The sequence below is a fragment of the Mastacembelus armatus genome, chromosome 7, assembly GCF_900324485.2.
Source record: "Mastacembelus armatus chromosome 7, fMasArm1.2, whole genome shotgun sequence".
Lineage (NCBI taxonomy): Eukaryota > Metazoa > Chordata > Actinopteri > Synbranchiformes > Mastacembelidae > Mastacembelus > Mastacembelus armatus.
The window spans coordinates 858,011-885,941 of NC_046639.1; the positions used below are offsets into that span (position 1 = coordinate 858,011).

At 44.9% G+C, this 27,931-nt stretch overlaps 2 protein-coding genes across 8 annotated transcripts in view; one reads left to right on the forward strand and one right to left on the reverse strand.

Annotated features, from left to right (window-relative positions):
- The window catches only part of fmnl3 (formin-like 3), a 30,713-nt gene extending 23,564 nt beyond the window's left edge, over window positions 1-7,149 (forward strand). For 2 of the 5 annotated variants that reach the window (XM_026331857.1, XM_026331861.1), the window contains 8 exons: window positions 12-92; window positions 201-330; window positions 488-648; window positions 836-937; window positions 1,896-1,988; window positions 2,108-2,231; window positions 3,061-3,174; window positions 5,645-7,149. In XM_026331857.1, coding sequence (XP_026187642.1) covers window positions 12-92; window positions 201-330; window positions 488-648; window positions 836-937; window positions 1,896-1,988; window positions 2,108-2,231; window positions 3,061-3,152 — 783 coding nt within the window. In that variant the 3' untranslated portion in view covers window positions 3,153-3,174; window positions 5,645-7,149. Of the gene's footprint in view, window positions 1-11; window positions 93-200; window positions 331-487; window positions 649-835; window positions 938-1,895; window positions 1,989-2,107; window positions 2,232-3,060; window positions 3,184-3,755; window positions 3,800-5,644 lie in introns of all 5 variants that reach the window. The other 3 variants (XM_026331858.1, XM_026331860.1, XM_026331859.1) reach the window with 3 other exon arrangements.
- A 219-nt stretch (window positions 7,150-7,368) lies between these two features.
- The window catches only part of LOC113145297 (low-density lipoprotein receptor-related protein 1-like), an 80,465-nt gene continuing 59,902 nt past the window's right edge, over window positions 7,369-27,931 (reverse strand). Inside the window, exons 42-89 of one of the 3 annotated variants that reach the window (XM_026331853.2) lie at window positions 26,446-26,635; window positions 26,084-26,288; window positions 25,790-25,982; window positions 25,369-25,494; window positions 25,151-25,282; window positions 24,732-24,851; window positions 24,478-24,591; window positions 24,174-24,323; window positions 23,960-24,082; window positions 23,685-23,801; window positions 23,440-23,568; window positions 23,202-23,330; window positions 22,968-23,108; window positions 22,679-22,866; window positions 21,708-21,891; window positions 21,524-21,609; window positions 21,298-21,417; window positions 20,970-21,157; window positions 20,663-20,868; window positions 19,250-19,438; window positions 18,747-18,895; window positions 18,510-18,603; window positions 18,234-18,350; window positions 17,954-18,073; window positions 17,738-17,860; window positions 17,525-17,650; window positions 17,308-17,424; window positions 16,244-16,350; window positions 15,992-16,124; window positions 15,425-15,547; window positions 15,186-15,308; window positions 14,946-15,083; window positions 14,724-14,861; window positions 14,470-14,589; window positions 14,097-14,380; window positions 13,824-14,002; window positions 13,637-13,743; window positions 13,391-13,510; window positions 13,107-13,283; window positions 12,777-12,917; window positions 12,428-12,601; window positions 11,646-11,807; window positions 11,271-11,442; window positions 10,908-11,009; window positions 10,747-10,820; window positions 10,564-10,654; window positions 9,646-9,790; window positions 7,369-9,184 (exon numbers count right to left, since the gene is read on the reverse strand). In XM_026331853.2, the coding sequence (XP_026187638.1) occupies window positions 9,047-9,184; window positions 9,646-9,790; window positions 10,564-10,654; window positions 10,747-10,820; window positions 10,908-11,009; window positions 11,271-11,442; window positions 11,646-11,807; window positions 12,428-12,601; window positions 12,777-12,917; window positions 13,107-13,283; window positions 13,391-13,510; window positions 13,637-13,743; window positions 13,824-14,002; window positions 14,097-14,380; window positions 14,470-14,589; window positions 14,724-14,861; window positions 14,946-15,083; window positions 15,186-15,308; window positions 15,425-15,547; window positions 15,992-16,124; window positions 16,244-16,350; window positions 17,308-17,424; window positions 17,525-17,650; window positions 17,738-17,860; window positions 17,954-18,073; window positions 18,234-18,350; window positions 18,510-18,603; window positions 18,747-18,895; window positions 19,250-19,438; window positions 20,663-20,868; window positions 20,970-21,157; window positions 21,298-21,417; window positions 21,524-21,609; window positions 21,708-21,891; window positions 22,679-22,866; window positions 22,968-23,108; window positions 23,202-23,330; window positions 23,440-23,568; window positions 23,685-23,801; window positions 23,960-24,082; window positions 24,174-24,323; window positions 24,478-24,591; window positions 24,732-24,851; window positions 25,151-25,282; window positions 25,369-25,494; window positions 25,790-25,982; window positions 26,084-26,288; window positions 26,446-26,635 (6,824 nt within the window). In that variant the 3' untranslated portion in view covers window positions 7,369-9,046. The remainder of the gene's footprint in view (window positions 9,185-9,645; window positions 9,791-10,563; window positions 10,655-10,746; window positions 10,821-10,907; window positions 11,010-11,270; window positions 11,443-11,645; window positions 11,808-12,427; window positions 12,602-12,776; window positions 12,918-13,106; window positions 13,284-13,390; window positions 13,511-13,636; window positions 13,744-13,823; window positions 14,003-14,096; window positions 14,381-14,469; window positions 14,590-14,723; window positions 14,862-14,945; window positions 15,084-15,185; window positions 15,309-15,424; window positions 15,548-15,991; window positions 16,125-16,243; window positions 16,351-17,307; window positions 17,425-17,524; window positions 17,651-17,737; window positions 17,861-17,953; window positions 18,074-18,233; window positions 18,351-18,509; window positions 18,604-18,746; window positions 18,896-19,249; window positions 19,439-20,662; window positions 20,869-20,969; window positions 21,158-21,297; window positions 21,418-21,523; window positions 21,610-21,707; window positions 21,892-22,678; window positions 22,867-22,967; window positions 23,109-23,201; window positions 23,331-23,439; window positions 23,569-23,684; window positions 23,802-23,959; window positions 24,083-24,173; window positions 24,324-24,477; window positions 24,592-24,731; window positions 24,852-25,150; window positions 25,283-25,368; window positions 25,495-25,789; window positions 25,983-26,083; window positions 26,289-26,445; window positions 26,636-27,931) is intronic. The other 2 variants (XM_026331855.1, XM_026331854.1) reach the window with 2 other exon arrangements.

Below are 27,931 nucleotides of genomic sequence, written 5' to 3' on the forward strand. Positions count from 1 at the left end.
TGTATTTGTAGATCATCTTAGCCTTGGGAAACTACATGAATAGCAGCAAGCGAGGCTGTGTTTATGGCTTCAAACTACAAAGTCTTGATCTGGTGAGCAAGACGTAGCAGAATGTGGAGATCTGCCCAGGTTCTAGCCTTCAACACAAAAATGCTTTTTTTCTAATGACGTCAGTGACAGTTGCTTCTCTTGCTTTACAGCTGCTGGACACTAAGTCTACAGACAGAAAAATGACTTTGCTGCACTACATCGCTCTCATCGTCAAAGAAAAGTACCCTGAACTGGCCAACTTCTACAGTGAACTGCACTTTGTGGATAAAGCTGCAGCAGGTGAGTTTCCACACATTAAACTGTTGTTCTTTCATTAATCATTTGAAGACACAATATGATTATACAGCTGTTGAACGAAATAAGAACATTTCTGTAGCCTACAAAATGTCTTAAACGTCTGAAAATAAGACGTGTTCTTTATCGACCGTGTGTGAAGTGTCTCTGGAAAATGTGCTGCTGGATGTCCGAGAGCTGGGTAAAGGCATGGACCTGATCCGGAGAGAGTGCAGTCTCCATGACCATTCAGTCCTGAAAGGCTTCATCCAGTCCAGTGACACACAGCTGGACAAGCTGCAGAAGGATGCCAAGACGGCAGAGGTATCCAACACTGTCCTCACCACCAAAACCTCAAAGTATCATCTTGAAAATATGAAAATAGAAATGTAGCAAAACATCTGGCCCACATGCTGCTCATTCACCGCTAACTCACAGCCAGTCATGACTCCTAACTCGAGAGTGTTTACAAACAGTCCTTCCACTCTGGAACTGTCCTCTCCATTTCTAGGAAGCCTTCAGCAATGTGGTGAACTACTTCGGAGAGAGCCCCAAGACGACTCCACCCTCGGTGTTCTTCCCTGTGTTTGTGCGCTTTATCAAAGCCTACAAGGTGAGGACACCGAGCAGAAACAGCATCCGTGTATCTCTACTGGCCTTCTGTACTGACAGGGTGCAGCTTTCCTTACTGGACAGACAGGAAGTTCCCTGGTTTGTCTTACAGAGCAAAGAGCAGAGCAGGGCAGGGTTTTGGCTGCCTCTGTGCCACAGGACATGTCGTATAGTCCGAAGCCAAATAACAGGAAAGGCCAGCTGGGTCTGACTCTAGAGCTGCAGCTGTGGTGTTTATACTGACCCCCGCCCTCCCTGCTGTAATCCCTCCCCCTCCCACCTCACCCCCGGACAGCCTCGCCCTGCCCCACCACACAGCACATTTCCTGAGATTGTTCTCAGTCTGGATTTATGAGATCTGCTCAAGGAAATGTGCAGCACAAGGACTCCTGTCTATATGTGTGTCTCTGAATGCTTGTGGAAGTTCAAGGAATAGTTAGACATTTTACCAACTCACCTTCTTACTGAGAGTTAGACGTGACGATCGATATTACTGTCATGTCTGTAAAATGAAGCTACAGCCAGAAGACTGAAATCATTCAACTTGGCTCCGGGTCATGGCAGCAGAAAGAGCCTCAGACATGCTGTTAGACGACTTCTGTTGACTTTTGACAGAGCCAGGCCATTTCCAGTCTTTATGCCAAAATAAGCTGATATCTGCTAGCTATAGCTGCATTTTCACAACACACTCATGCAAGTTTGATTCCCAAAACGTCAAAGCATTGCTCTAAAACACACTTGTGTATGTATGAAGTAGTTGTGCATGTTTGAAAAGTTGAAATGCAACTACAGGAGGAGTAGAAATACACACAGTCATTAAATATGTCCATCAAAGTGTGAGCTTCCTGTTTATGCTGCACATTTGAAGTGTTTTCTAAAGTTCACAAACACGTGTGTTGGATTTATTTGAGCCTCAGATTCTTGTCACTGACTGCTCACCTTTTTTTTTTTCTCGACAGGATGCAGTGGAAGAAAACGAACAGAGGAAAAAGCAGGAGGAAGCAATGAGAGAAAAGTTACTGGCTCAGGAGGCTAAACAGCATGACCCCAAGGTACAGTCCAAGTGCTTAGCTGAATGAAGCCTATCAGATGTTTACTCAGTGCTAAATAAAGCTTTGTGGTGTGCCAAAAAGCACAGTGAACAGCACAAATATCCTGTCCGCTGGTTCAGGTCCAAGCCCAAAAGAAGAGGCAGCAGCAGCAGGAGCTGATCGCAGAACTACGCAGACGGCAAGCCAAAGACCACCGGCCCGTGTACGAGGGCAAGGATGGCACTATTGAGGACATCATCACAGGTGGGCCAGACAGCACCCCGAAAAGACACCATGAGGGTGTGAGCAGCCCCGGTCTTCCCAGGCGGAGGATGACTGTGGTTATTCATTGCTCGGCTGCTTTGAAGTGCACCTTGTGCTATGTGGTCCAGACACCGGCACATCTGGAGCACAGTACATAGCAGCAGTGGCTAGTTATTCCATGACGTGCTGTCTCATTAGTTCTGAAATGAACAGCTGTTTAGCCTCAGTATGTAGATAGGCAGGCAGTACACTGATTCCAGGTGGATCTAAAATTCAGTACCTAGGATTTTCATTTACTGGGTTCTTATTCAAAGCCTCTACATGTAGGTTTTTATGTGTGAGTATCAGTTTTTTTGTTTGTATAAAGAGGAAAAGCCAAATGAAAACTGCAAATGTATTTATTGAATCCACTGGGCCTCAAACATTTTAAAAGTCTACATATAGGGGCTTTGATGGGAGACAAAGCTGTATCTACAGCCTCATCGTAGAACTAACTAGAATGTTTTTGTCATGATTATTAATCTGTGTTTAAAATGGAATTAATACAAATGTCGTGTTAATGTAATTTTAGTCATCTTAATAATGCTTATATGCTGCTGCTATCAGAGCTGTAACAGCTTAATATACAGCTGATGCCTTTCAAAGACGCATACTTATTGTGTCCTAATCCTATTAAAAAAGGTTTTTACAATTTGCTACATAGAGCACAGCTCAGATTACCTCAGTTTACATTAAGGTCCAGAAATAGGAAGGTGGTCCAGTGTGTTCCCCCGAGAAAGGCAGTGTCTCAGGTGTGACATGTTTTCTCTCCCTTCCCCTCCTCCCCCAGTCCTGAAGAGCGTGCCCTTCACAGCCCGCACTGCTAAACGTGGCTCACGGTTCTTCTGTGACGCCAACCTCTGCGACGACGCCAACTGCTAGCCCTTCCCCCCCTAATGCCAAGGTTGTTCAGGTGTCTCTCATACGCCTCCTGACCACTGTGCATGCAGCATGATCCCTGCCACCTACCCGACCCTAAACCCCCACTACTAAGAGAAAGTTAACTAACTTGGGCCGTCATTGGGTTTTTTTTTGTGTTCTACTTGGGAAGACTTCTATCAGACGACTGGTGATAGGAGTCAGCCAAACCTCTTTGCCTGGCACGGAGATACATGAGGAAAAAAAAGAAAAACTGTGTCAACATATTTTATACGTAGAAAATACGTGACCCCATATTTGACCACATATTTTGTCCATTAAAATATGTTGATACACACAGTACATAGAGAGATGACTGGGATTAAATTGTGAAGTCCGAATCATGCATGAGATTTGTAAAAGGCTGTGTGTTATGATGGCATATTTCTAATCGAAGTCATGGTTCTCGAGATGCTTATTTTAATCATCTTAACATAAAGAGGTTTGGCTAATTTGCTCATACCAACAATGCCTTATTCCATGAGACTAACTTGTTTGGTGTTGGTTTTCCGGCTAACATGTGACTCTTCTTTCCTCAACCACCACTGTCTATTCCACCCCCTCCAGCTGAAAAGAAGATTAATGACAGTATTTCCCACTCCTAAGAGAGGGTAAGGAAGGTAGCCTGGCTGAAACCTGGCCCGCTTGGCCCTCCAGCTCCTATGTGCTGCTACAGTGATGTCAGCTGCTTCAGCTAGCGCTTCAGACGCAAACACAAAATGCTTTCTGAGATTTGCTTCACCACACAATAGACAGATAAGGTTAACAAATAAGGTTACTGAAGTGTGTCTATGAGTTTACAGAATTTCAGTATCACTTGTCCCAACAGCCATTAAAACACAAAATCAGTTGTTTAATTTCAGTGTTTGCCCCTGCAGTATTTTCATAACATTATTTTCCAGTGTTAAACCATAATTTTATCATCCTCACCCCCTCACCCTCCCTTACATGTGTTGCATGCTGTCCAGTGTTCATTTACCTCTCACCTGTCAAAAACGTCCGCCATGTTTTGTCTCTGCTAACTGTCATCCGCGGTGTGCTGAACAGCTATTTGGTCAACAGGCTCTTGAAGAAAAAAACAGTCAGATGTACACAAACACAGACATATGCAAATACAGTCAGACGTACGCGAACAGACGTACATAAACAAAGTCGGACGTACGCGAACAGTCGGACGCACGCGAACACAGTCGGACGTACACGAACACTCAGACGTACATAAACAAAGTCCGACGTACGCGAACAGTCGGACGCACGCGAACACAGTGAGCAAAAGTGAGCAAGCAAAAACACCTTCAGTCGTACGCGAACAGACGTACATAAAGTCCGACGTACATAAACAAAGTCGGACGTACGTGAACAGACGTACATAAAGTCAGACGTACATAAACAAAGTCCGACGTACGTGAAGAGACGTACATAAAGTCAGACGTACATAAACAAAGTCGGACGTACGTGAACAGACGTACATAAAGTCAGACGTACATAAACAAAGTCCGACGTACGTGAACAGACGTACATAAAGTCAGACGTACATAAACAAAGTCCGACGTACGTGAAGAGACGTACATAAAGTCAGACGTACATAAACAAAGTCCGACGTACGCGAACACAGACGTACGTGAACAGACGTACATAAACAAAGTCCGATGTACGTGAAGAGACGTACATAAAGTCAGACGTACATAAACAAAGTCCGACGTACGCGAACACAGACGTACGTGAACAGACGTACATAAACAAAGTCCGATGTACGTGAAGAGACGTACATAAAGTCAGACGTACATAAACAAAGTCGGACGTACGCGAACAGACGTACATAAAGTCCGATGTACGCGAACAGAGTCAGTATCACTCCAGAAATTTCTTAAAAGTCTTAACTCTTTTTTAGTAGCACAGGCCTCTGGATTGTTGTTTCACAAAAGAGCTCGTTGACCATTTTACTGTAACTTTAATGTGCTGGGTACTTTTTTTGTACTGCTGCATTGTCATAATTTCACATTTACTACTTTCCCAAAGCTTTGAATTTCACTGTTTTGTTTATCACTGCTACCAGTCGAAATGCAAGGCTATGGGAATGTGTCGTTCAGTGTTTAATCTGTGCTGTCCTTATTGCTAACACAGTTAGTAAAGGTTAACTGCAAATGTTATTATCTATGATTGTTTGACTGAATTATACTACTGTATAAATTGAGTTGCCATTTTATTAGCTCAGTTAACCAGTATTACAGTATATATATATATATACATATACACAGTATATATATGATTGAGGAAGTAATAGACACCTAATAAACTGGCAACTGTGTGTTCCTCGCATTTCTAGATTAAAACAGTGTTAGCACTGCACAAGCAAAAAGAAGTTAAATTGACTAGGAGCACGTTAGCAGTTTGACCTCTTGGTCCTCTAACATGTGTGTCCCCCCTCTGACCCCTCTCTCCATGCCTACTCACAGATCTCCGAAACCAGCCTTTCCTGCGAGCTGACGCGTTGATCCGGAGCGGTTGGAAGAGACCCTAAACCACTTATTCATCACTTATTCTCCCCTTCCCATTATAACCTTCCTCCCTGTGTCCTGATGGTCCATCTCATCCCTGAGGCTGCAGATCACAAAGACTGGAAAGGGAGGACAGGACAAAGCCCTTGTTTTAGCTTGGTAATTTATTTATTTATGAAGGCCCTTTACAGCCACTTAAAATGAGCAGGCATCATTACAGAAGCACAGTGGGTTACTCCTCTCTCACTTCAATCATATGACTTTCCCTGCCCTATTGGCATTGAGAGCCAGACCAGTTGGAGGACAAACGCATTCACACATGTGAGGTGACGACTGGTGGACCATAAAGCAGGAAGAACGGTGCTTTTGCTAAAAAAGTGCCTGCCAACATGTGGATCTTATTCCCAAGCCCGTTAATTTCCTCAGATTATGCAGTCACAGCAGCAGGACTTAGACTGGGAGGCAGCCAAAGGAAGATGCCATCTCTGCTGCTGGGATGTTTGCCTTGAAGACTCCCAAAACCTTCATCCAAGAAACAGAGAGGCTTCAATATTATGAGAGGTTTGTGGACTGCTTTCTGACATTAAGCCAAGTCAACACATTCGATCAAGATTTAATATTGACAATGGTTTATATCGATTTCGCCCACAAACCTAAAGTACTGGTTCTCTTGGATGCTAGACAAACCAAAATACTCGAATATCTAATGTTTTGTTTAAGAAGTGCCTTTTTTGTGTAAACAGTGTTATTTCTCATGCATCAGCCATATATTATTTTTTTTTACGACTTTCATTTGTCAAAGATTGTATTTTTTAATTGCCTTGTACTATAACTTTACCATTTTATTACTGACGATATGCAATAGTCGATATTTCCAGCTTTGAAGGCACACAACAACTAGAGGGTAAGGAGGAAATAATCTTAAGATTCTACTTTTATTTACCTCTTTATTCATCAGTGTCTTTAAGCTCGTAACAGCTGACGTTAGAGTCATTCTGTCTTTGTGCCTTGTCCAAGTAGCTGTTAAAAACTGAATGTTATACGCCTCGACAACACTTTCTGTCACACCGAGTGGCGCTGGGAAGTGACGAATGAAGAAGAGTCCACATGGACTGTTGTTTAAGAACCTGCTACAGACGTGGTGATGGATGAAGGATGTTGCTGTTCCTATAAGGTCTAATGTTTTAAGCTTTTTTTAATCCTGTCTCAAAAGAGATGATCAGTTTCCTAATAACTGTTGAAACTTACAGCCTGTTCTAATATGGCGTTGGCACAAAAGGGAGCATACATCTTCACACTACTTAATTTGGCTTAACATTATATACGACACTATTCTCTGATCGAACATTTCTTTAATGTACATTCAAAGCAAGAAATTTACTTTTGGAAAAAAATGATCCATGATATTGTCTATTGACTGAAAGATGACACTTCCTGTTTAATAAACAAGATGAATAATGTAACTACCAGGACCAAAGACTGTCATTACAGGGCCGGAGGACGGATCAAAAGCTGGTGGTTTTTCTTTGACGAAGCAACATCCAACTCGAGCAGTTTCTACAAGTTCATGTTTATTTGTATTGTACTTTTGAGGATATCCAATGTTAATTCCTGACGCACTCAAGAAAAAAAATAACGCGCTGCTTTTCCTCTCCATCTCCAAATGACAGACAGACGCACTGTACATTTCTACTATAAAAATCCATTTAATTTCTTATATCAAAAAGAAATGGAATCATTAACAAAACAATCAGAACCACAAATATCCATGTGGGTTATTGCCACCCAAAGAATTTCTCCAACTGAAAACGATTGTTCTAATTTATGTGATCTGGTGAAAACCTAACAGAGCCGGGTGTAAGAAATAAAAAATAAAATAAAGTGATGAATACTGTTAACAAGTGAGGGGCAAATCCAGAGCGTCTCCTCTAGGATGTGTGTGTGAGAGCACCATGCAGAGCGAAACTCAATTAGAAGCTGCATGGTGAGCAGTGAGAGACAGAACAACACCTTAAAACCAGGCTATCAGACAGATGGTTAGTGCTAGCAGCAAGGCGAAGGAATTAACAAAGGAATGCTTATCAGGAAGCAAATCAGTCTCCTTCCTGGGAATGCACTTAACAATGAGCATTAACCTAAATTACGTGTCCATATCATTACATACAACACAAAGAGAAAAAAAAAAAAGAAATCTCAGTCTCCCATACAAGTACATACCATCAAACGGTCTCCCTGGCCTTTCCTGATAGTACATTTACAATCAATAGACAAGCAACAAAAGCTCAATTTAACCTTTCTCAACTACTTATTCACTGCAGATTGCAGATGACTGGAAATTCACAGAAGCTTGACGTCACTCCCAAAAAAAAAAAAAAAACCCCAAACACTTTCTATAACAGTTTCAGAGCAAAATCCAGCTCCTGCCCAGAGTGTCCTGCAGTAGACTAAACCAAGGCCACGGATATCCATCCCAGACTTTTCATCCTGGAATGTGGACTTTTATTACAATCATCTTCATCCAGCGCACTCACACTGCTATTTCATTCATTACTGACACAGACTATGTCAATTATACAATGACTTTAGGAAAAAATGCTAAAAAGTACAGACTGTTATTTGTTACTGATGTTTGTCTTCCTGGGTATATTCTCAAGACACTTTGTTAATAGGTTTATATATATGCAAATATATATATAACTTTAGTCTGTGCAAGGAGATAGAAGACAATCACTTGAATCTTTGAGACAGCAGAGCAGACACACGTCTGATGCTGAGTCCACCACCTGTACATGTGCAGTTAAACAACTTCTCATTTTTCCCTTTCGACCTCCAGCAGCAAACGTACATACGCACATAATGAGAAAGACTGAGCCGCTCCGGCATCCAGGAAGCATTCATAGTGAGAACGGACACTTCTCAAAAGACTTGGCGATGTTTTCTAGGATGGAACAATATTCTTTTCCCCCTATACAATTCATACAAAAATAAAAAATTAAAATTGTTCCACTGCCATTTGTATCTCTATCTTTTACGTTTGCACAGAGGTAGTGGCGATATGTTTGAGAGGAGAGGGCGACTCGTGAGGAGGCGGTGAACAAAATTGAAAAGAACTGAATAAATGTCTATAAAATGGTTCCTTTTTCATCACTAGAGGGTTTTTTTTTGTCAAAGAACAAAATATAATACTGCAGTCAATTAAAAAAAGTAGTCCTTCATTTTATACATTTTATACAGTGTTCTCGCTTTTTTTTGTTGCTTTTCTTTTCAGTTGGTAAAGGCATAAGATGAGAGAGCTCGTCGGCTCAGCACTGGGTGGGACAGGGCAGCCTAATGTCGGCAGAGTTCAATACATGCCGAGCTCTACGCCAGAGGGTCGCTCATGTCCTCATCGCCCTGGGACAGAAGCTCCTTCTTTTCATCTGTGCTGGCCAGAGAGTTGCGGCTGTTGTGGGCGCCCATGTACAGGGTGGCATACACCGGGTTGGTGAAGTTGGTGGGCTGTGGCGCAAAGAAAATGACACGGTGACTCAAAGGACATGAGAAAGGAGGCTATTCTTTTAAATGTAAAGGAAGCATCGACTGCATCTGATACCTCACCTAAGGGTCAGATCATCCTAGTCACAACAAGAACTAGTTTGGTATTTGGTGAGTTACATGTGTTTCTGTTTGCTGTGTCTGGTTCTAATGGTCCCTTTTGTCAGCACTGACGAAAGGACTGTATCCTTCCCTTGGACGGAAACCTGGTTTTTGGCACCTGACTAGAGGCCTCAAAAGCTTCTTCCAGCTGTGTTTTTCTCAGATTTTAATTGTTTTAAAACAACAGCTATGATTTATGGCACAGACTAATTACCAATTCATTGTTGGTTTTAATCTCCGTATGGGGATTGATGAAAATTCTGTCAGTATAGAAAGTGAAGACCTTAAACCCTTTAAACAAAGACTGATTTTAACTGCGTTACCTTCTCTGGGTCCAGAGCAAAGTCTGAATCCAGGAGCTCCCCAGCATCATCGTCAGGGTCTCCTTCATAGATCTTATAGGCAGGGTTTCCGATCTCAACATTCATCGCTCCATTTGTCATTCGGTGGTGCTGGAAGCCTTTGGCACTGCAGGCAGACAAAGATAAACAGACTTGTTAACCATCTAAACAACAGATCAAGATGAACTATTTATGGGAGAAACCCCAAATTGGCTGGAAGGTATAAAGCCAAGCACTGGCTCAGCACCAGCTACATACAAACTGACATTAAAAACAGTCAAATGTGCTTTTTATTCTCAAAAGTCCATTTGATCACACCCACTGAACAGACTGCAGCATGTCTTTTGCAGAGAATGCTGGTTCTTCACTTTGCAAATATTCATCTGTTTGCAAGCATTTAAACATTTTCATAGATGCACAATTTTACTATGCACACACACACACACAGTGTGAGCCTAACATTCAGACATGTAAACAAGGGAAGGTATGGAGACTAAGGAGGACAAAACTGTTCAGTTCGTGCATCAGTGGCAAAGCTATTTCAGAGTCAGTTGGTTCCTGTGTTGCTGAGTGGGAAACTCCATGGAGGCAAACAGGAGCTGGCAGGCGAGGACAAAACAGACATATTTTACATCAACCAACAGAATGGACAAAAGGACAGGTGAAAAGCATGTTCAGTCTGACTGGATGTGAGGGAAGGGATGGGACAGCTGAACGTGTAAGCCTATGAAGTTACCGCGAGCACTGAGAACGAGATTTGCCTGGCCATAGAGACCTGGGAGACAGGAAATAGATGGTTATCAAAAGGTCAGAGAGGAAGAGAGGCTAGATAGCACAGGTGTGAGGAACAGATGAAAAGTGAACACGTGTAAGTAGCAAGTTGCTGAAACCAGAACCTACCCACGCATTCTCCGCTTGTACCACAAGATGGCACCAACCACCAGCAGTGCCAGCAACAGCAGCAGAACCGGGATGACTATGGAGGCACTACCTGTGGGTGAGTAAATAATATGGGTCAACAGGACCAATGTGCACCTTTTACTAACCAGACTGTCTGGACTCTCTGGAGTAAGTGCAACTTACTTCCACTGGAAGCTGAAGAATCCACAGATGCAGCTGCAACTTCACATCTGTATCCTGTCCATCCAACAGGACACCTGACAGACAGAAGAGGATGTGGAAATTATATGAATGCGTCATTAACTGGGGTCGGGGTTGGTCTGGGGGTGGGTTTCATGTCTTACTTGCACTGAGGCAGCAGCGTGCGAGTGTCAACTGAGCACTGTCCGTTTGTGCAGTAGTCCAAACAGGAATAGCAGCTGGGCTGGGTCTGACCGTTAGGACAGCTACACACATATAAAAAGAACAATTAGGTTCCTCCATGATTCCTCTGAACAGAGTCCATTTATAGCAGCTTCAACGCCCATGGTTATACAACGAGCAGCTATGGGTGCAATGTTCCAGTTATTGTAGATGGTGATGTGCATAGATTCACGTTCGACCTTGCCCACTCAGCACAGAGCAGTCCAAAATAAATGTTAACAGATATTTACAAAGTCTAAGGTTAATTTATTTTGTGCAGAGTCCATGTCCCACAGTGCACCCACCTGCAGGAAACCTCCCCCGAGGATGACGTCAAACACTTGCCCGTTCCGCAGAATTGACACTTGTCTACCTCACATTGGTATCCGATGTACTGAGTGGGGCACAGACACAGTCTGGTCCTGTTGGAGGTTTCTAAGCAGGTTCCACCATTCTGGCAGTACCCTTCACATTTACCTGATGACGGGAAGGAAGAGGTGTGAAAGGTGCAGATAACTGTCAAACTGTCATGCCTCAGCTGGGCAGGCAGCTAGAATTCTGGATCTTTGTTTTTGTGGCAATGCATGAGATGTACCACATTCTGTAAGTGCTGCACACCAGAAGGCAAAATATTTGACAAACTCAATCATCTATCCACAATCTGCAGTGTTGTCACGTACTGTACTGGCACTGGTCGCCCTGGTACTCTGACGGGCAGCTGCAGGTCGGCTGGTTGCCCATGTTGACCGAACAGTTGCCCCCATTCAGGCAGTAGTTCTGACAAGTCTGGCGGTTGCAGGTGGGCCCTGTGAAACCCTTAGGGCATCTGCAGGTTGGAGCACCTAAAACACAAGGGAAATATGAATATGAACTGCTTCCACAAAGATTGCAGCTACATATCTTGATAACCTGGGACCCTAAGACCATGTGGAATTAAATACTGTCCACAAATTATTTATCAGTTTTATTGTAACGATAATAGTATAAATGAAATACTACTATAGACGTGAGACATTGCCTGCCCTCTGTCTACTGCTCTTACTAATAAACACTCCAGATGTTACACAGATGTTACACAGGTACAGCAGGTTAATAAGCTAAGACTTGCTACTAAACACAAAACACTACTGAGGCTGTGATGAGTATGATTCGTCGATTGGGGACAATTAATTTCTCTACGAACTCCATTGAGGGAATGTGGAGATGTATCACTGGATAAGGGAAAACTGGCAGTGCTAGATGCGAAGTCAGGTGATTATCAAAAAATCTTTAAGACTCATCATCTGGGCATCTTGAAAATGTGTGCCAAATGTTCAGCTTAATCTATCCAGCAGTTTTTGAGGTAGAGACAATACACAGACATCCAAAATCATTTATTCTATGTCAATCAAACCAACAGTTGTTGATATATTTCAGTCTGAATGAAGGTGATTGATCGATTATCTATGTGTTGTGCTCTCACCTGTGTGGGAAGCGGTGCAGGTGCCTCCGTTCTTGCAGTAGTCTCTGCACTGGTTGATCTCACATCTCTCCCCGGTGTAGCTGGGCTGGCAGCGACACTTTGCCACCTGACGGGCGTTGAGGAAGCAGCTCCCACCGTTCTGACACTGAATATCACAGGGCCCTGAGGGAGGAGCTGCAGAGGAGAAACCCATGATGAACCATCACTTCTATAGTGAGATGTTAATCACCCAGAAATGTGCTAATGTGAAAGCAGGGATACAGTCGTTTACTGCTCAGACGTATCTATGCGTGCACTGTTATGTGTAGCATGCATACATGCGTACTGTACAGTAGGTCTGCAAACTTACAGAATGGTGACTGGGTGGGGCTCGGCCTCTCTGTACATGTGCCATTATCCGCCACGTAGTTGTTAGGACAGGTGCACACTGGTCCGCTCGGGCTGAGCAGACACAGCCACTCGCACTTCTTCCTGTCACATGGGTTAGTCACTGGTGCACAAAGAGACAAGATATGCAGTGAGACAACTGCTCTGCATCAATAAACAGAACAATCTTATGTGTTTTTCTATGCAGATGATCTGCATGTTTAAAATAGTTACTGTAGGTGGAAAAGTCACTCCAGACTGAGCGTGTGAGGAAAAACCTGGGACAAACGAGGAAACGGTGTTTGGCACTTACTCTCCGGCTGCTTGTAACGGTGGTACAGGACTATGTCAGTGGCGTGGTTCATGCCTGTGGTGAGATTCTCCATGGTGCCTTTGCCAAACTTGTTGACCCGGAAGACAAAGTTGTTCATATATGTGACCCCGTATATGTAATCCTCAAAGATATCTATGCTGAATGGATGGAGCATGTCTGCAAATGAGAAAACAGAGAGTAACATTTGCAGTTAAATGTTAACGTCAACCTTCCAAACATTTATGTTTCATACGGTTCTGTTTTCAGCGGTTAAGGAACTCAACTGTTTTTAATGCCGGACACAGCAATGACAGGATCAGAGCCATCCAGACGCACGCTGCCAATCACTGAGAGTTTAGCATCTGCCCAGTAAAGGCGCTCGTTGAAGTAGTCCACAGCCAAACCTGCACAGCCAGAACAGACGGGGCTTGTAGATTAAGACGTGACAAGTCTGTTTATCTGTCAGTGTGAAACAAAGAGCAACATGCATGGTGACCTGACTGCTCTCTGACAAGTCAGTCAATACCGACCTGTGGGCCACTGGATGTTCTCATGGACTAGAGTTTGTCTCAGAGTGCCGTCCATAGCAGCCGTCTCAATTTTAGGGTGGTTCCCCCAGTCTGCCCAGTACATTGTACTGAAGGAAAACACAGTTTAAAAACACAGTTAGAAAACATACAAGACAGAAGCAGAAAAGAGCTCAGTGCTGTCTCTTACCCTCTCTGTGGATCCACTACAATGGCATAAGGCTCATCTATCATGCCAGAGATGAGGGTCTTGCAATGCTGGCCTGACATCTGAGCCACTTCGATTACATCTCGACCAGAGTCGGTCCAGTACAGGTTACCAGCCACCCAGTCCACCGCTATACCCCGAGGCATCTTCAGCTCTTTGATCTGGATACAGGCAGAAAGAGGCACATTTGTGTGTGTTGTATGTGTAATGGTAAAATGGAGGGTTGTGTTTCTGCACACATTTGAAAAGCTCTACCTGCAGGTTGGTGATCCTGCCCTCACTCTGCCTTCGGTTACGGTGAGAGTTGGACGAGGAGGATGACGTGGACGGACCCGGAAGTTCGTAGGAAGAGATGCGGCCCGTGTGCCAGTTGGTCCAGAAGATGCGGTTTGTCTTGACGTGCAGATCCATCGCATCAATGCGCACACTGGCATCGCCCTGAAAGGTCTGCTCGTAGCGCCAGTTGGGCATGCCAGGATCCAGGCTTCGGATTTCATTGTCGTCCGCTATGTAGAGAATCTGTCGACTGCTGTTCATGTCTAGGAAAACACAAGACGGAGATGGGATCTTAAAAATATCACCTCAAAGGAAAATCAGTGTGTAAAAAAGCTCAAGCTCTGGTTCTCACTGTCAGCTTTGCAGGTGTCGTTGATCCTGGTGAAGTACTTGTGGCAGCTGCATTTGTAGGAGCCTTTGGTGTTGTTGCAGATGTGGGAACAGATTCCAAACTGTAGACACTCATTCTTATCTGAGAAAATACAGAGAAAGGAAAACAAATTAAAACATAAAACAAATGCAGCCTAGCTACCTGCATCCATAGCAAAAACACCCCGTAGATTTTAAATGATTTGTCGTAATGTGCTGTGTTTTCTGCACGCGTACCTCCGCAGGTGCGGTATCCTGTCTTCTGAAATCCTGGTTTGCAAGAGCAGAAGGCGTCTGTGCCATTGGTGACACAGTGAGCTTCATCTCCATCACCACACTGTGTCCTGTTACTTCTACAGTCATTTAGTTTGGTATCTGCAGACAAGCAGGCAACAGGTGAAGGGTGAGTTAGCAGACTGAAAACCTCAGACCTGGGGGCAGTTTTGAAAGATGAGGCACCTGTCTTGCACTTGATCTCGTCGGAACCGTAGTCCTCGCAGTCATTAAAGAAGTTACAGCGCAGAGTGGAGCTGATGCATCTGCCGTTGGCACACAGGAACTCATCCTTCTCACATGTGGGAACAGCTGGAGGGGCCTCTGGAGACATGTAAGACAGGACACACATGGACATGCACATAGGTCAGCCAGCACCTTCAGCAAAGTCGAAGAAAAGCAGGAATTTTTGACCCCACAACTTACGGCAGTTCAGCTCGTCTGAGTTGTCACCGCAGTGATTGACACCGTCACACCTCTTCGACACCTGCAGACACACGCGGTCGTTTTGGCAGCGGAACACCCTGGTGGGCGGACACTGGAACTTCCCTAGCAGCCAAACAGAGAAATAAGACAAGAGGCACAAAGGAGCGGAAGAATGAAAAGAGCTCAGAAGAACAGATGATGACTGAAAGCCTTTTGTGTGTGTCAGACGCTGCACTCACTGCATTCTTCAGGATTCTCATCAGAGTTGTCCCCACAGTCGTCCTCCCCGTCACACTTCCACCCCAGAGGTTTACATAAAGTGTTGTTGCACTGGAACTCATCCAGAGGGCAGTGACGACCAGCTGAGAGAAACAGGGAGAAACAGGAAGGGATTTTTACTAATGTTGGGATTTTGCATCACACTGTCACTACATGTTTCATGGTGTTTAGGCTTGTTGTGTTTTGTTCCAATCATAATCACATATTTCTGTCTCTTTCATCTCAGTTTCTATTTATGTTCATATACTGGTCTGATACACTGTAAAAACAAGACGTTGTTCAGCTGCTCCCGTTCGGGGACGCCACAGCGGACCAACTGATCCACATGACTGATTTGGCACATGTTTTATGGTGGATGCTTTTCCTGACGCAACCCGCTGATCTTCCGAGGTGGTCTCCCATCCAAGAACTGACCAGGCACGACCCTGCTTGGCTTCCAAGACCAGACAGGTCCGGGCACACGCCGTGCAAGAACAAAACAAAGCATTAAAGTAAAAAAGACGGTCCCGTTCAAGACATACACTCACCAGCACTGCCACAATTCTCCTCATCACTGCCGTCCATGCAGTCAGGGTCCGCGTCACACCGCCAGCGGATGGGGATACAGTGTCCGTTCTTACACTGGTACTGGTCATTGTCACACATCAGATCACAGCCGTGCTGAAGAAACAGCCGAGGATTAGCCTTTATATTTACAGATGAATACTAAACACGTACAGTTTACCATTATTCCCAGAGAACTTCAGATTTTTCTTGACCCCGTATTATTATTATTTCACCTCATCAGATCCGTCAGCACAGTCATGGTCTCCGTCGCACTTCCACCTCCCAGCAATACAGCGGCCGTTAGTGCAGGCGAACTCGCTTTCTGAACACTGTCGAGGCACTGCACAAGAAACACAACACCAAGGTTCATTACTGATGACAACAGCATCAGACGGCCCACAACACACACACACACACACACACACAAGATCACACTGTCCAATACGTATAAAGATACTGACCCTGCCCTCTTCTCCTGCCTATGTTCATGATTGTCACATGCCATTTTAGGTTTGATGCATGTAAAACTATTTCACAGATTATCTCAGTTAAATCAAATCAGCTGCAATCACGTCTTTCTTTGGTGCAACACTTACACCTGCACTACACATAACAGTGTTTGTAACACAGCTCACACCTCTCAGGTCACCTCAGCAGGTAAACGTGGAAGTTCCTTAGTTCGGCTTCCTGTCACTTCTGGATTACATATTTTCATTACTATGTTAAAATGGACTAAATTAGATGGATGCCAAGATGATTATCTCACAGTTTTTCATTTTCTTTCCAGCCATCACCACAACTAGTCCTGTGATGTGAAGTTGTGAGTGAAGCGGATGAAGAACTTGAGTTTTAAACCAGGACACAGACGACTGGAGACAAGGCAGGAGGTGATGTGAGAGAATGAAAGCAGCTCAGTAAGTCGGTGTTTTAAAGGTAAAGAACAACATCAGACCTCGGCCTGCAGAGACTCTCACATGTTGGAGAGACACAGCAGAGAGCTGACACTGAACATGTGAGCGGTGCACGTATGTAGGTGGAGAAACTTACCTCTAGCTCAGGCCAACAGGACAGTATGAAATGAAATGAAACAAATACCGATGAGGTGAGATGCATCAGAAGACAGTCGGTGGTTGTTAGCACAGAACAAGTGATTTAGAAAGCAGGTCACATGTTAAACGTGCAGAGTGAGTCTGTTACCAGTGGAGAAGGTCTGGTCATGAGTGTAAGTGACAGCAGAGGATGATGATAATGTATAGAGTATGAAGCCACAGTTTCCAAGCTAAAAAATGACACCCACTACACTTGTCTTCATCCGAGTTGTCCCCACAGTCGTTGTCGTAGTCGCACTGCCAGCGGCCCGGTACACAACGGTTGTTCTTACACCTGAACTGGTACGGCTCGCATGTCCTCTCAGCTGCACGATCCACAGGGAAGGTTATTGTCAAGTATGAAAAAGCAAAAAGCAAAACCTAAAACAGGCCAGTGCCACAGACACCTAGGGAAGATATTCTTACCACACTCCTCTTTTGGTTCATCCGACGCGTCGCCACAGTCGTCCTCGCCGTCACATTTCCAGCGAGCAGGAATGCAGCGTCCTGAGTCTTTACATCGGAACTCGTCCACGCCACAAGTCATCTGGGCTGGAGGGGGAAAAATGTGGAGGTATTTACACAGAGAGCTAATAAGGATGAGTCCGATTCAGCAAAACGTAAAGAAGAGAGCCGTACTGCAGTTGGCGGGCTCATCGGATCCATCCACGCAGTCATTGTCACGGTCACACACCCAGACACGAGGTATGCAGCGTTTGGTTATGGCGCACTGGAACTGGGTGGGTGCACATGTAACCTCAGCTATTGGATGGAATCACAGGCTTTTAGTGACTGTGTGGAATAAACACTGAGATGCCAGAGTCACATGATATCTGTGATGAAGCTTCTACTCACGACAGTCCTTCTCATCCTCTCCTTCTCCACAGTTGTCCTGGCCATTGCAGCGGAAGATGCCTGGGATGCAGCGGCTTGGGTGGGAACATTTGAATTGGCTGGGCAAGCAAACATGAATATCTGAGGACAAACGAACACACAAAAACAAAAACATATGATTCCAGTCAGAAATTAAAGTAGTGATGGTGGCACAGGTGGCCAGTGCTGTTGATCGTACACATTATTAAGTGATAATTATTTGAGGTTGCTTTAATAAGTGTACAGAAAAGGAGAAACATACCACAGTTGGCCTCGTCAGAGTTGTCCTGGCAGTCGTTGTCTCCGTCACAGATGTAGGCAGGGTTGGTGCAGATTCCTGTGCCACACTGGAACTGTCCCGGTCTGCATTTGAATTCAGCTGTGAAGGAAGGAAGAGTCCGAGTTTCAGGATCACAGTGAAGTTACACTGCAGTATTTCTGCAGAACCCTCCCTTATGCTGAGTCAGAACTGAACCCGGGTACATGCATATGCAGTAGCATGTTCGAGGATTTCTACTTGTCGGTCTGGAACACTTACGGCAGTCTGCTGGCTCGTCTGACCTGTCCCCGCAATCGTCCTCCGTGTCACATTTCCACCAGAAAGGAATGCACTTGTCGTTCTTACACACAAACTACAACGGCAAGAAAGAGATGAATCGGAATGATGAGAGAACAGAGAACTCAATAGAACACGTTTATCCAACGAGCAGAACAAATATCAAAAGCCGATTGTTAAGGCACATTGACACTGATAATGTCTGCACAGCCTCCTTACCTGGCTGGCTGTGCAGTTGGACATGCAGGTACGCTGATCATTGGCCAGGTAGAAGTTGGTGGGACAGGCACATTTATACCCTCCGCCAGGGGACAGGAGGCAGAGGTTACTGCAGCCACCGTTGTTGGTCTGGCAGGGGTGGTTGAGGACTAGGGCAGAGATGAAAGGACGGGACGTATATATTAAACTGGCTGATGTTTTAGGAAACTTTGGATTAAAATAGGAATCATCACATCTGAATACATTTCCTACAACTGGCTCTTGTTCAGACATTCCTCTATTAGACTAGAGGCTTTGCTTTTACTGTTATGTGCTTCAATACAAGAGGAAAAACTACTTAATACACAGCAAAAACAAACACACAAGCGTCTTTATTTCACATGCACAGTTTGGGAGGTAACACCTGGTCTGTAATTACATGTGATTAAAGGTGCACTATTGCTGAAATGCTGCTAAAATGACCACATCCATTCCTACTGCATCTCCTGCTGTGAGTCTCTCACCCTCAGGCTGGCGATAGGGATGGTAAATGTGGACGTCCATGGGTCGGTGCAGGGTGCTGATCAAGGTGGTCTTGTTAGTACCCAGAGTCTTGTGAGCTCTGTTAATGGACTTCGTCTCCCAGTCAGTCCAATAGATGTACTCCTCAAACAGAGTCATGGCAAAGATATGGGGGATGTCTTGGCTGAGAACTGTGTAAATCAAAATGTTCAGGGGAAAATAAGTGAATCAGTAAAATTTAACTAACATTTACCTTTTTCTTCTCTAATATTTTCAACCTTAAAAAAGTTCTGTTACATGAAACAGCTTTGTATGAGAGGTGGAGGAGGAACATATGAGAAACAGGTAAATGCCATTCCATTCATAACGTGTCCCAAAGTTTTATAGTGTCCTAGAAATTAACTGACCAAACGTAGTGATTTTACCAATCAGCTATCAAGTGCAGTGATGTTGCTGTATCCCAGAGACAAACCCTTGTTAAGCTGTTAGTGTGAGAGAGGCAGGGCGGCTCCACCATATCTCTGTGTCATGTAATGGCCTCTATGCCTCATTGAGCTTTACACTCTAATTGCACTTTCTCTGCTTCGTGTCACGTCATGTGGTTCCAGTGTCCGAGGCTGAAACACCTCCCGTTACTCACAGCAGTAGCCCACGTACATGGCACATGCAAGAATAATCACGTAAAAGCAGCAGTTTGACAAATTCAAAGTGAACTGACATTATCAGATTAGCGTGAAGTGCACTTTAGTCTGCCCTTATCTGAGTGAAAACCTGTTGTTCTGCAAACACACACACACACACAAGGCCACACTAGTGCATGTATAGCTAATATAAGACTATAAGTCAGATGTTTTGGTTTCTAACCAACAAAATCAGTAATTTATATTCTATTAACTGCTGCAGACTTTCTTCCTGGAACACTGTCGGATGGGCACTCACTGTACAATGCTTTCTTGCAAGTGAGCTTGTAGATTGTATTGCACCCACTATTTTAGATGACGTACATTCATAGGTCGTAAAATGATGGGATGCCATAGCTTTCTATATGTGCTGAACAGAGCTTAACAAGTGGGAGGAAATGCCCCCTTACGGGCTGACAATATCAACTATTGTACTGACTGTGCTAAACTACTGAGCATTATGCAGACGTCACACTGATCAGAACAATCTCCCTATTCAGGGTTTCTGTCCCCTGGGCCTCTGCTGCAGGACTCCAGCCCAGCAGACAATCCCATCTGACCTGCCTGTCTGTGCTCTGTTGCTCCCAAACAAGTACGTGCATGTATTTATTTGACATTCAGACAGCGGGCACACGTATTTGATATTTCTACATACCAATATCTAGGCCAATACACACAGCAGAGTTTGGAACCCATCGGTTACGTTTTGTGTTTGCGTGTGCACTGGTACACTACCTGTGTGTCTGTTGGTGCCATCCAGGCTGGCAAACTCAATGTAGTCCTCCCTGGCATCAGCCCAGTATATACGGTCATTGATAAAATCCAGGGTTAGTCCATTGGGCCAAGTGATCTTATCCTCCACAATGACACTTCTGTTGGTGCCATCCATCCCGATCCTCCCAATGTGGGGGCTGTCACCCCAGTCAGACCAGTACAGATACCTAACCAGCAGGGTATTAATAATAGTGTTACAGTTACACAACAGTGACTCGTAAAGAAACGCCACAGTTTTTTGGAGACTAATAAAAGCTGTGTTTCTTACCCATAGCGTACATCCACAGCCACAGCACGAGGTTCCCTCAGGCCATTGTTGACCAACACAGTCCGGTAGGCCCCGTTCAGTTTCGACACCTCAATTGTGTCCCTGCCTTTGTCACACCAGTACAAGTTCCCACCAACCCAGTCCACCGCCAACCCGTCAGGGTTACTCAGAGAGGTCCGGTGCAATACCTGCCAGTTCAGTCAGGTTAAACAATGACGAGGAGTAAATACTATGATTAATGTGATGGCTGTACCAAATATCCATCGGGTTTCAGTATCAGAACAGCTCAAATTTCTAATAAGAAAAGATGCTTTATTTTCCCGCTGACCTCCATGTTGCTGCCGTTCATTCGCATGCGCCGGATCATGCTGCCCTGAGTGGTTACATCTGTCCAGTAAATCATCTGCTCTGCATAGTGAAAGTCCAGCGCCACTGCATTGTTCAGACCCTGAAACACAGACAGTTAGAACATCAGCAGGTGTATGAAGAGCTAATAAAAAGAACTTCACATTGTTCTCTGTCATGAGTTTAAACTGGGAACCGATGCGTCTCACCTGTTTTATAAGAGTGTAGTTCGAACCATCCAGATTGAGTTTTCTCAAATAGTACCGGTTGGCAAAGATCAAGTAGGGCTCCTCTTCTGCACACAAATATCAATACCAGAAAACATACGTTACAGGGTTGACTTGTCCATGAGCAAACAGCAAAATGCAAAACACGCATATATGCATGCCTTACCGGATGTGGACTTGCAGATGGTGGGGTCATTGGGGCTGAGTTCAAATCCGTCCACGCAAAGACAGTGGAAGCTGCCATGTGTGTTGATGCAGCGCTGAGAGCACGGGTAGGTGGTTGTGCACTCGTCTATATCCACACATGTTTTCCCATCGCGTTTCAGTTGGAAACCCGGATGACACCGGCACTGGTGAGAACAAAGACACGGGATATATGTCAAAGTCTCACAACCTGCAGGTTCTGGCACTTCGCACCAATTAAAAGGACGTGACACCACCTGTCATCAAAACCTGTCAGATTTTTCCTTTCATCAAAAATCATAAGCTGCATAAAAAGCTACAAATCTCATTTGCAAAGTGCATAACAACAGACAGCATCAGCAAAAGATAAGATACGCAGTGTGTTTGTAAAATACGTGTCATGAACATCACTACAAGGCAAGGTAGAAACACTTCCTCCTTGTCAAAATAAGATTCACTTCTCATAAGCACATCTGTGTTTTAAAACATCTCTAACATGCTCATTTTCCATTACTCCATATTTGCAGTATATAAGCTGCCATATGCATGAAGGGAGTCACACACCAGGGAAATTCTGCAGTGAAGTTAAGTACAATTATATGTATGAACTAAAGTACACACTCAATCTGCAATAATATCACCCCCCCCCCCCCATGTGCACAGTATGAATCCTTTTGATGTGCAAATTGTTGTTCATCAAAGAAGCTCTACCCACAGCCTGAGATATTAGAGTTCAGTCAGAGTGCAGTCTCCTGTAAAGCAGGAGGCCAAGAACATCTTCTTGTCCAACTCGATGCCTGAAGTCAATGATTCCCAGCATGCAACTAATTTGTCTTTGAAATAACTGCATGAGTAATAAAGATGTAAGTTCTTGGCCAGTAAAGTGAGTAATGAAGTTGATGACGTAAGGTGATTTATTCGTATTTGTAAAGAAGACGCTTCACAGCGGCCAACCTTATAGCCAATCTTGAGGTCATCACAGAGCTGCGAGCAGCCGCTCAGTTTGCTGTTGAGACACTCGTTAACGAAGCAGTTGAGCTCGTCGGAGCCATCGCCACAGTCGTCGTTGCGGTCGCACAGCAGAGTCTCATTCAGACACTTCCCGTTACGGCACATGAAGGCTGTCTCATTACACGTCCTCTCTGGAAGCACAGACACTTTGAAACCAGAAGCAGCTACAGCTTTTCTTACTGGACTACTTATCGTGTTGGAACAGAAATAACGTTCTAAAGATGATGCATACCTGAGTCAGTGCAGCGAGGGTTCTTGGGAGCTTCATCAGAGCGATCCGGACAGTCGAATTCTCCGTCACACTCCCATTTCTTCTGGTGGAGGCAGCGACCATTGGCACATCGAAACTCATCTGGGCCACATGTGGGGTATTCTACCACAGGACAAGAGTGTGTGTTCAGTATTAACCTCAAGCTCCGTTGGTCGTACAACATAGATAATTACTGACCGTCTCACACACACTCACCACATTCTGGGGATTCGTCCGAGCCGTCGGAGCAGTCGATGTCATGATCGCACACGAAGTGCTTAGGGATGCACTGTCTGTTCTGACACATGAACTCATTCTTGGCATCACACGTGTTGTTGGTGTACACTGGAGCGGAACAAAAACACGCTGGTTAGTGGACACAGACCTGGAGTGTTTCCTGTGGATTTTCCCTTAATCAAGAGGACAGAGGTTATTTGGCAACTGTGCCACTCACTGCAGCCAGCTTTGACACTCTCATCAGCTCCATCAGGGCAGTCCTTGTCTCCGTCACACTTCCAGCGTTGAGGCACACACATGTGGGAGCCAGGACACTGGAAAGCCTCTGGACTGCAGGTCTTGGATTCTGTGACAACATTTATGGGAAAGTTGACATGATGATATAACAGCAATCAGTATCATGCGCTGGGTGTGGCAGACAGTATTTTTACACGGATGAAGTGCAAGTAACGCGTCACTTACTGCATTTCTGGTCTTCATCAGAACCATCACCACAGTCATCCGAGCCATCACACACCCAGTGACTGGAAATGCAGCGGTGGTTCTCACACTCAAACTGGGTGGATGTGCAGAATTTGTCTGTGAACGAAGGCAGAGAAAGCTCAGCATTTTGGAGAAATGACTTTACCGTAGGCATAAGTCATGTTTTTCCATGTGCAGTGGAAAGCCTAAAGAAAAACAGTCTGGTTTTCACGGTGTGATTTACAGAAACGACTCGGCACAAGAGAACAACTGACCACAGTGTGTCTCATCAGCTCCATTCTCACAGTCATTCTCCTTATCACAGGTCCAGCTCATAGGAATGCAGCGACCACTGGGACAGGCGAAGAAGTTGACTGGACATTTAAGCTTCCTCTTATCTGCAAGACCACAGAAGAAACAGAATGTAAGATCTCTAACAATGTAAGAAAAGCTGAAATCGGGTCAGGGGGGTGAAGCTCAGCACCCGACCTGGGCAGTTCCTCTCATCCGAAAAGTCTCCACAGTCATTGTTGCCGTCACACACCCATGAGGGCAGATAACACAGGGTGGTTTTCTCACAGCTCTGGAACGACGCTCCTTTCACTCCCAGGCGGAAGAAACGGGAACAGTCAGTGGGTTCTGAGAAGAACAGGAAAAGCTTTTAAGAATTACTTTAAGTACCATATTAGAAATCTTAAAATCAATCAAGATTTTACTGGAGCACCAAACATCCCATTAAATATTTTCAAAAACTCTCCTGAATAAAGCAGGGACATGAAATTAGATTCCTTACGGCAGTTCATTTCATCACTAGCATCCTCACAGTTGACCACCTGGTCACAGCGACTGAAGTTGGAGATGCAGCTTCCATCTTTGCACTGGAACTCTCCCACTTTGCACAGGGTCACTGTAGGACGCAGACACGAGGAGCAAGCACACCCTCATTAAGTCAACTTCCTGATTTCTGACCTTAGGATTCGGTCAACAAAAATGAGAACCACCAAGACTTTAAATGCAAAAGTGCTAAAATGGACCAAAACGACTCACTGTTGCAGGGCAGCTCATCTGAATGGTCCCCACAGTCATCAGTACCATCGCACCAGAACTGGTGGCCAATGCAGCGGCCGTTCATGCAGCGCCTATAGCCTTTCTTACAAATTCGATTAGCTGTTGAGGAAAGGCAGCGTTCAGAGTTTGCATATTTCAAATGTGGCATAGTTCAACAGTTAACTATCCTATAAATGAAACTTCATATTTGGAATTAAACTGATTATAGTTTATAGCTCCAAATGTACATTTCTATCCCAGCTGGTCTTAATTTCCTCGACTACACTAAAGTCACACGTTAGCCCTCACTCACCTGCTCGTCTAATAATAATAATTTATTGCACCGGTGCATTTATTCTAAGTCGCTCCCAATCTAAAACACCTGACTGGTGACCAGTCATAGCCCCATGAAAACCCACCGCAGTAGGACTGCTTCTCATCAGACTTGTCCTTGCAGTGGGCCATGCCGTCGCAGGTCAGGCTGTAGTTAATGCAGTCCCCGTTTCCACACTCAAAGTCATCCACACTCCCACAGGACATGTTCAGCGCTGCTGAGAGAGACACGTGAGCTGAGTCATAGTCACCAGTTTAACTAACAGGAGACTTTGTTGGGGTTTATCCAAAAAGGGTCTCTTACGAGAGCAGGTGTTGTCTTCCAGTAGTTGTCTGTCTCCACGGCAACTGCAATTGACCCGTCCATCAGATGTGGGTAGACACAGGTCTTGGCAACCGCCGTTATTTGTTCGGCAAGGAGAAAACTCACCTGAGGATTATTGGATCACACAGGAGACCTTTCAACCTGCGTAACATATCACTGACAGGAAGCCCAGCACGACGTTACTGATCTAACCACGGGACGCCGTTAACAGTTCAGCTGGGGTATCAGCTTTTTATGGAAGTTAACGAGGCCGAGGTCCTGAAATCCATCCGCTAGATGCTGAGGTATTTTAAAACGAATGGACCAAAACAAAACAATCACACCTAACTGGAATGATGCAACCGTGAGGAGCAACCTACAGTAAATAGTCTTTACACTAAAGGCAGCGTATGATACTCACAGCTGTTGGTGTCATTAGCTACGGCAACGATGCCCATCGGCTGCTGAGGGATGTCGGCGCGCAGCACTTTCATGTCTCCCCCCGTGTATTTGTCAGCCCTGAGGACGGCCCTCCTCACCCAGTCCGTCCAGAAGATGTAATCCCCATACACGGCCAGGCCGAAGGGATGGACGGGCTCATTCTTCAACAAGACCTGAAACACAAACGTTTAGGCACAATTGCCCAGAAAGAACTTAAAACTAAAGTCAAATGTTTGATGTTTCTGAAGATATAAGAGTGAAAAAGACGCCTTACATAACGGTTACTTCCATCATACTCGCAGCGTTCAATCTTGTCCAAAGTGGCATCAGAGAAGTAGAGTTTTTCAGCGCGATGATCGATGGCTAGGCCGTTGGGAGTTTTAATGTCACTGCCGATTATCACAAGCACATTGGCTCCATTCAGAGAGGCCCTCATAATGCTGGGAGCCTGCTCATTCCAGTTGGTCCAGAACATCAGACTGTAGTTGGAACAAAGACAGGACAAGCATGACGATGTGTAGTGGGAGCTCCCAAAACGTCTTGGTACAGACGTCATGGAAGCCTGAACCAAAACAAATCTGTTGCTCACAAAGAAAGAAACACTGGGCCCTTTAAACTTCAACATTAATGACTCACTCCTGACACTCGTCCAGCACAAAGGCTCTGGGGTGGTCCTCTCCAGACATAGTGACCACAGTATTGCGGTGATAAGCCACAGAGCGGCTCTGGTCCACGGTGTGGCGAGTGATGGTGGAGGTTGTGTAACTGGTCCAGTAGAGGGTATCCCAGCCACGGTGGTACGCCAGTCCCTCAACTGACCCAACATCTGCGAGACGCATAAGAAACAAGGCTCTGAGTACATGACTTGGATTGGAGTTTCTGTTTGTTGACAAGAAAAGGCTTAAAAAGTACAAACACTCTGTAGTTAACTATAAAAATATCACATCTTGCCTTAATGAGGACAAATCAAATTGGTGAATACGTTTTTTCCCACATCAGCTCGTTGATTGTGAAACACTGAGGCAAAAAGACGTGAGTACAGATGAAAGGAATGGAAGAGGTACCACGCAGATCTGAGTGTTTACCAGGCCTGCTGTTCCTGGAGAGAATTTAAAGAGCCTGTATCATCCTGTCATTTCATGGCCGGCTGCCTGCACATACAAATACAGCTCCCTGTGGATGCTCTCACTCAGGGTGACTTTTTGTTCTGGGAAGAAAACTGCAAGTGGAACAGCTTGAGTCACTTTAGGGACCAAAGCCAGGGAGAGGAAGTCAGCCATGAACGGCACAGATAAAACAGCTGCTCTTGATATCTGTGGTCCTTTTGCCCTGTGACCCCAGTCAGAGGTCAAACAGTAGTAGTTTGATGCTGCCCATCCAACACGCAACATCATGGAAAAGGCGGACGTCTATCTGTGCTTAGCCACGCTAGCAACCACATTTATGACCACTTGTCTCCCACAATAAAACCCTGAACACTCCACACACACCTGTTTGCTCTTGGCTCAGAAGTCAATAATTGCCCTTTAATACATGTTACAGATGAATAGGTGCCACAGTCAACCTTAATGGAGAACCATTTTAATGCCGAATACCTCGTTAAACAATGTAAACACAACTAAAACGCCAGAGTCGTGCAAACAAAGGCACATTTACGTCACATGGTCTTGGGTTAAAGGTAGATCTCACACAGTACAGGGTGAATACATTTGGTTCAAGCAGCGGTCAACCCTCCCCTCGCCTCGGTCAGCGCCTGGTTACTGAGCAAACAACAGAGAAAACCTGTTGGGAAGACCATCACCTCTCCGAACAGCGACTTCCTCATGATCACAGGAGAGACACATTAGAATTACAAAGATTTTGTTTCTGTTTCACTTTTAAGCTTCTGTTATTGAATATCATGTTATTTGACCAGCCGTCCTTCAGCTGCTGGAGTGTGTGGGCTATAAAACTCTGAGAGCTTCTAAATGGAAATCCCTGCTGACGCGACGACCACTTAGCATCAAGTAGCATCGACAGTTCTTAGCACTGGGGTGAATTTGTCTGCCGTTGCCTGGTTTCAAGGAATCAATACAGCCCTAGAGTACTCGCTGGGCTGGCACCTCTCGGGGTTTGACCCAAA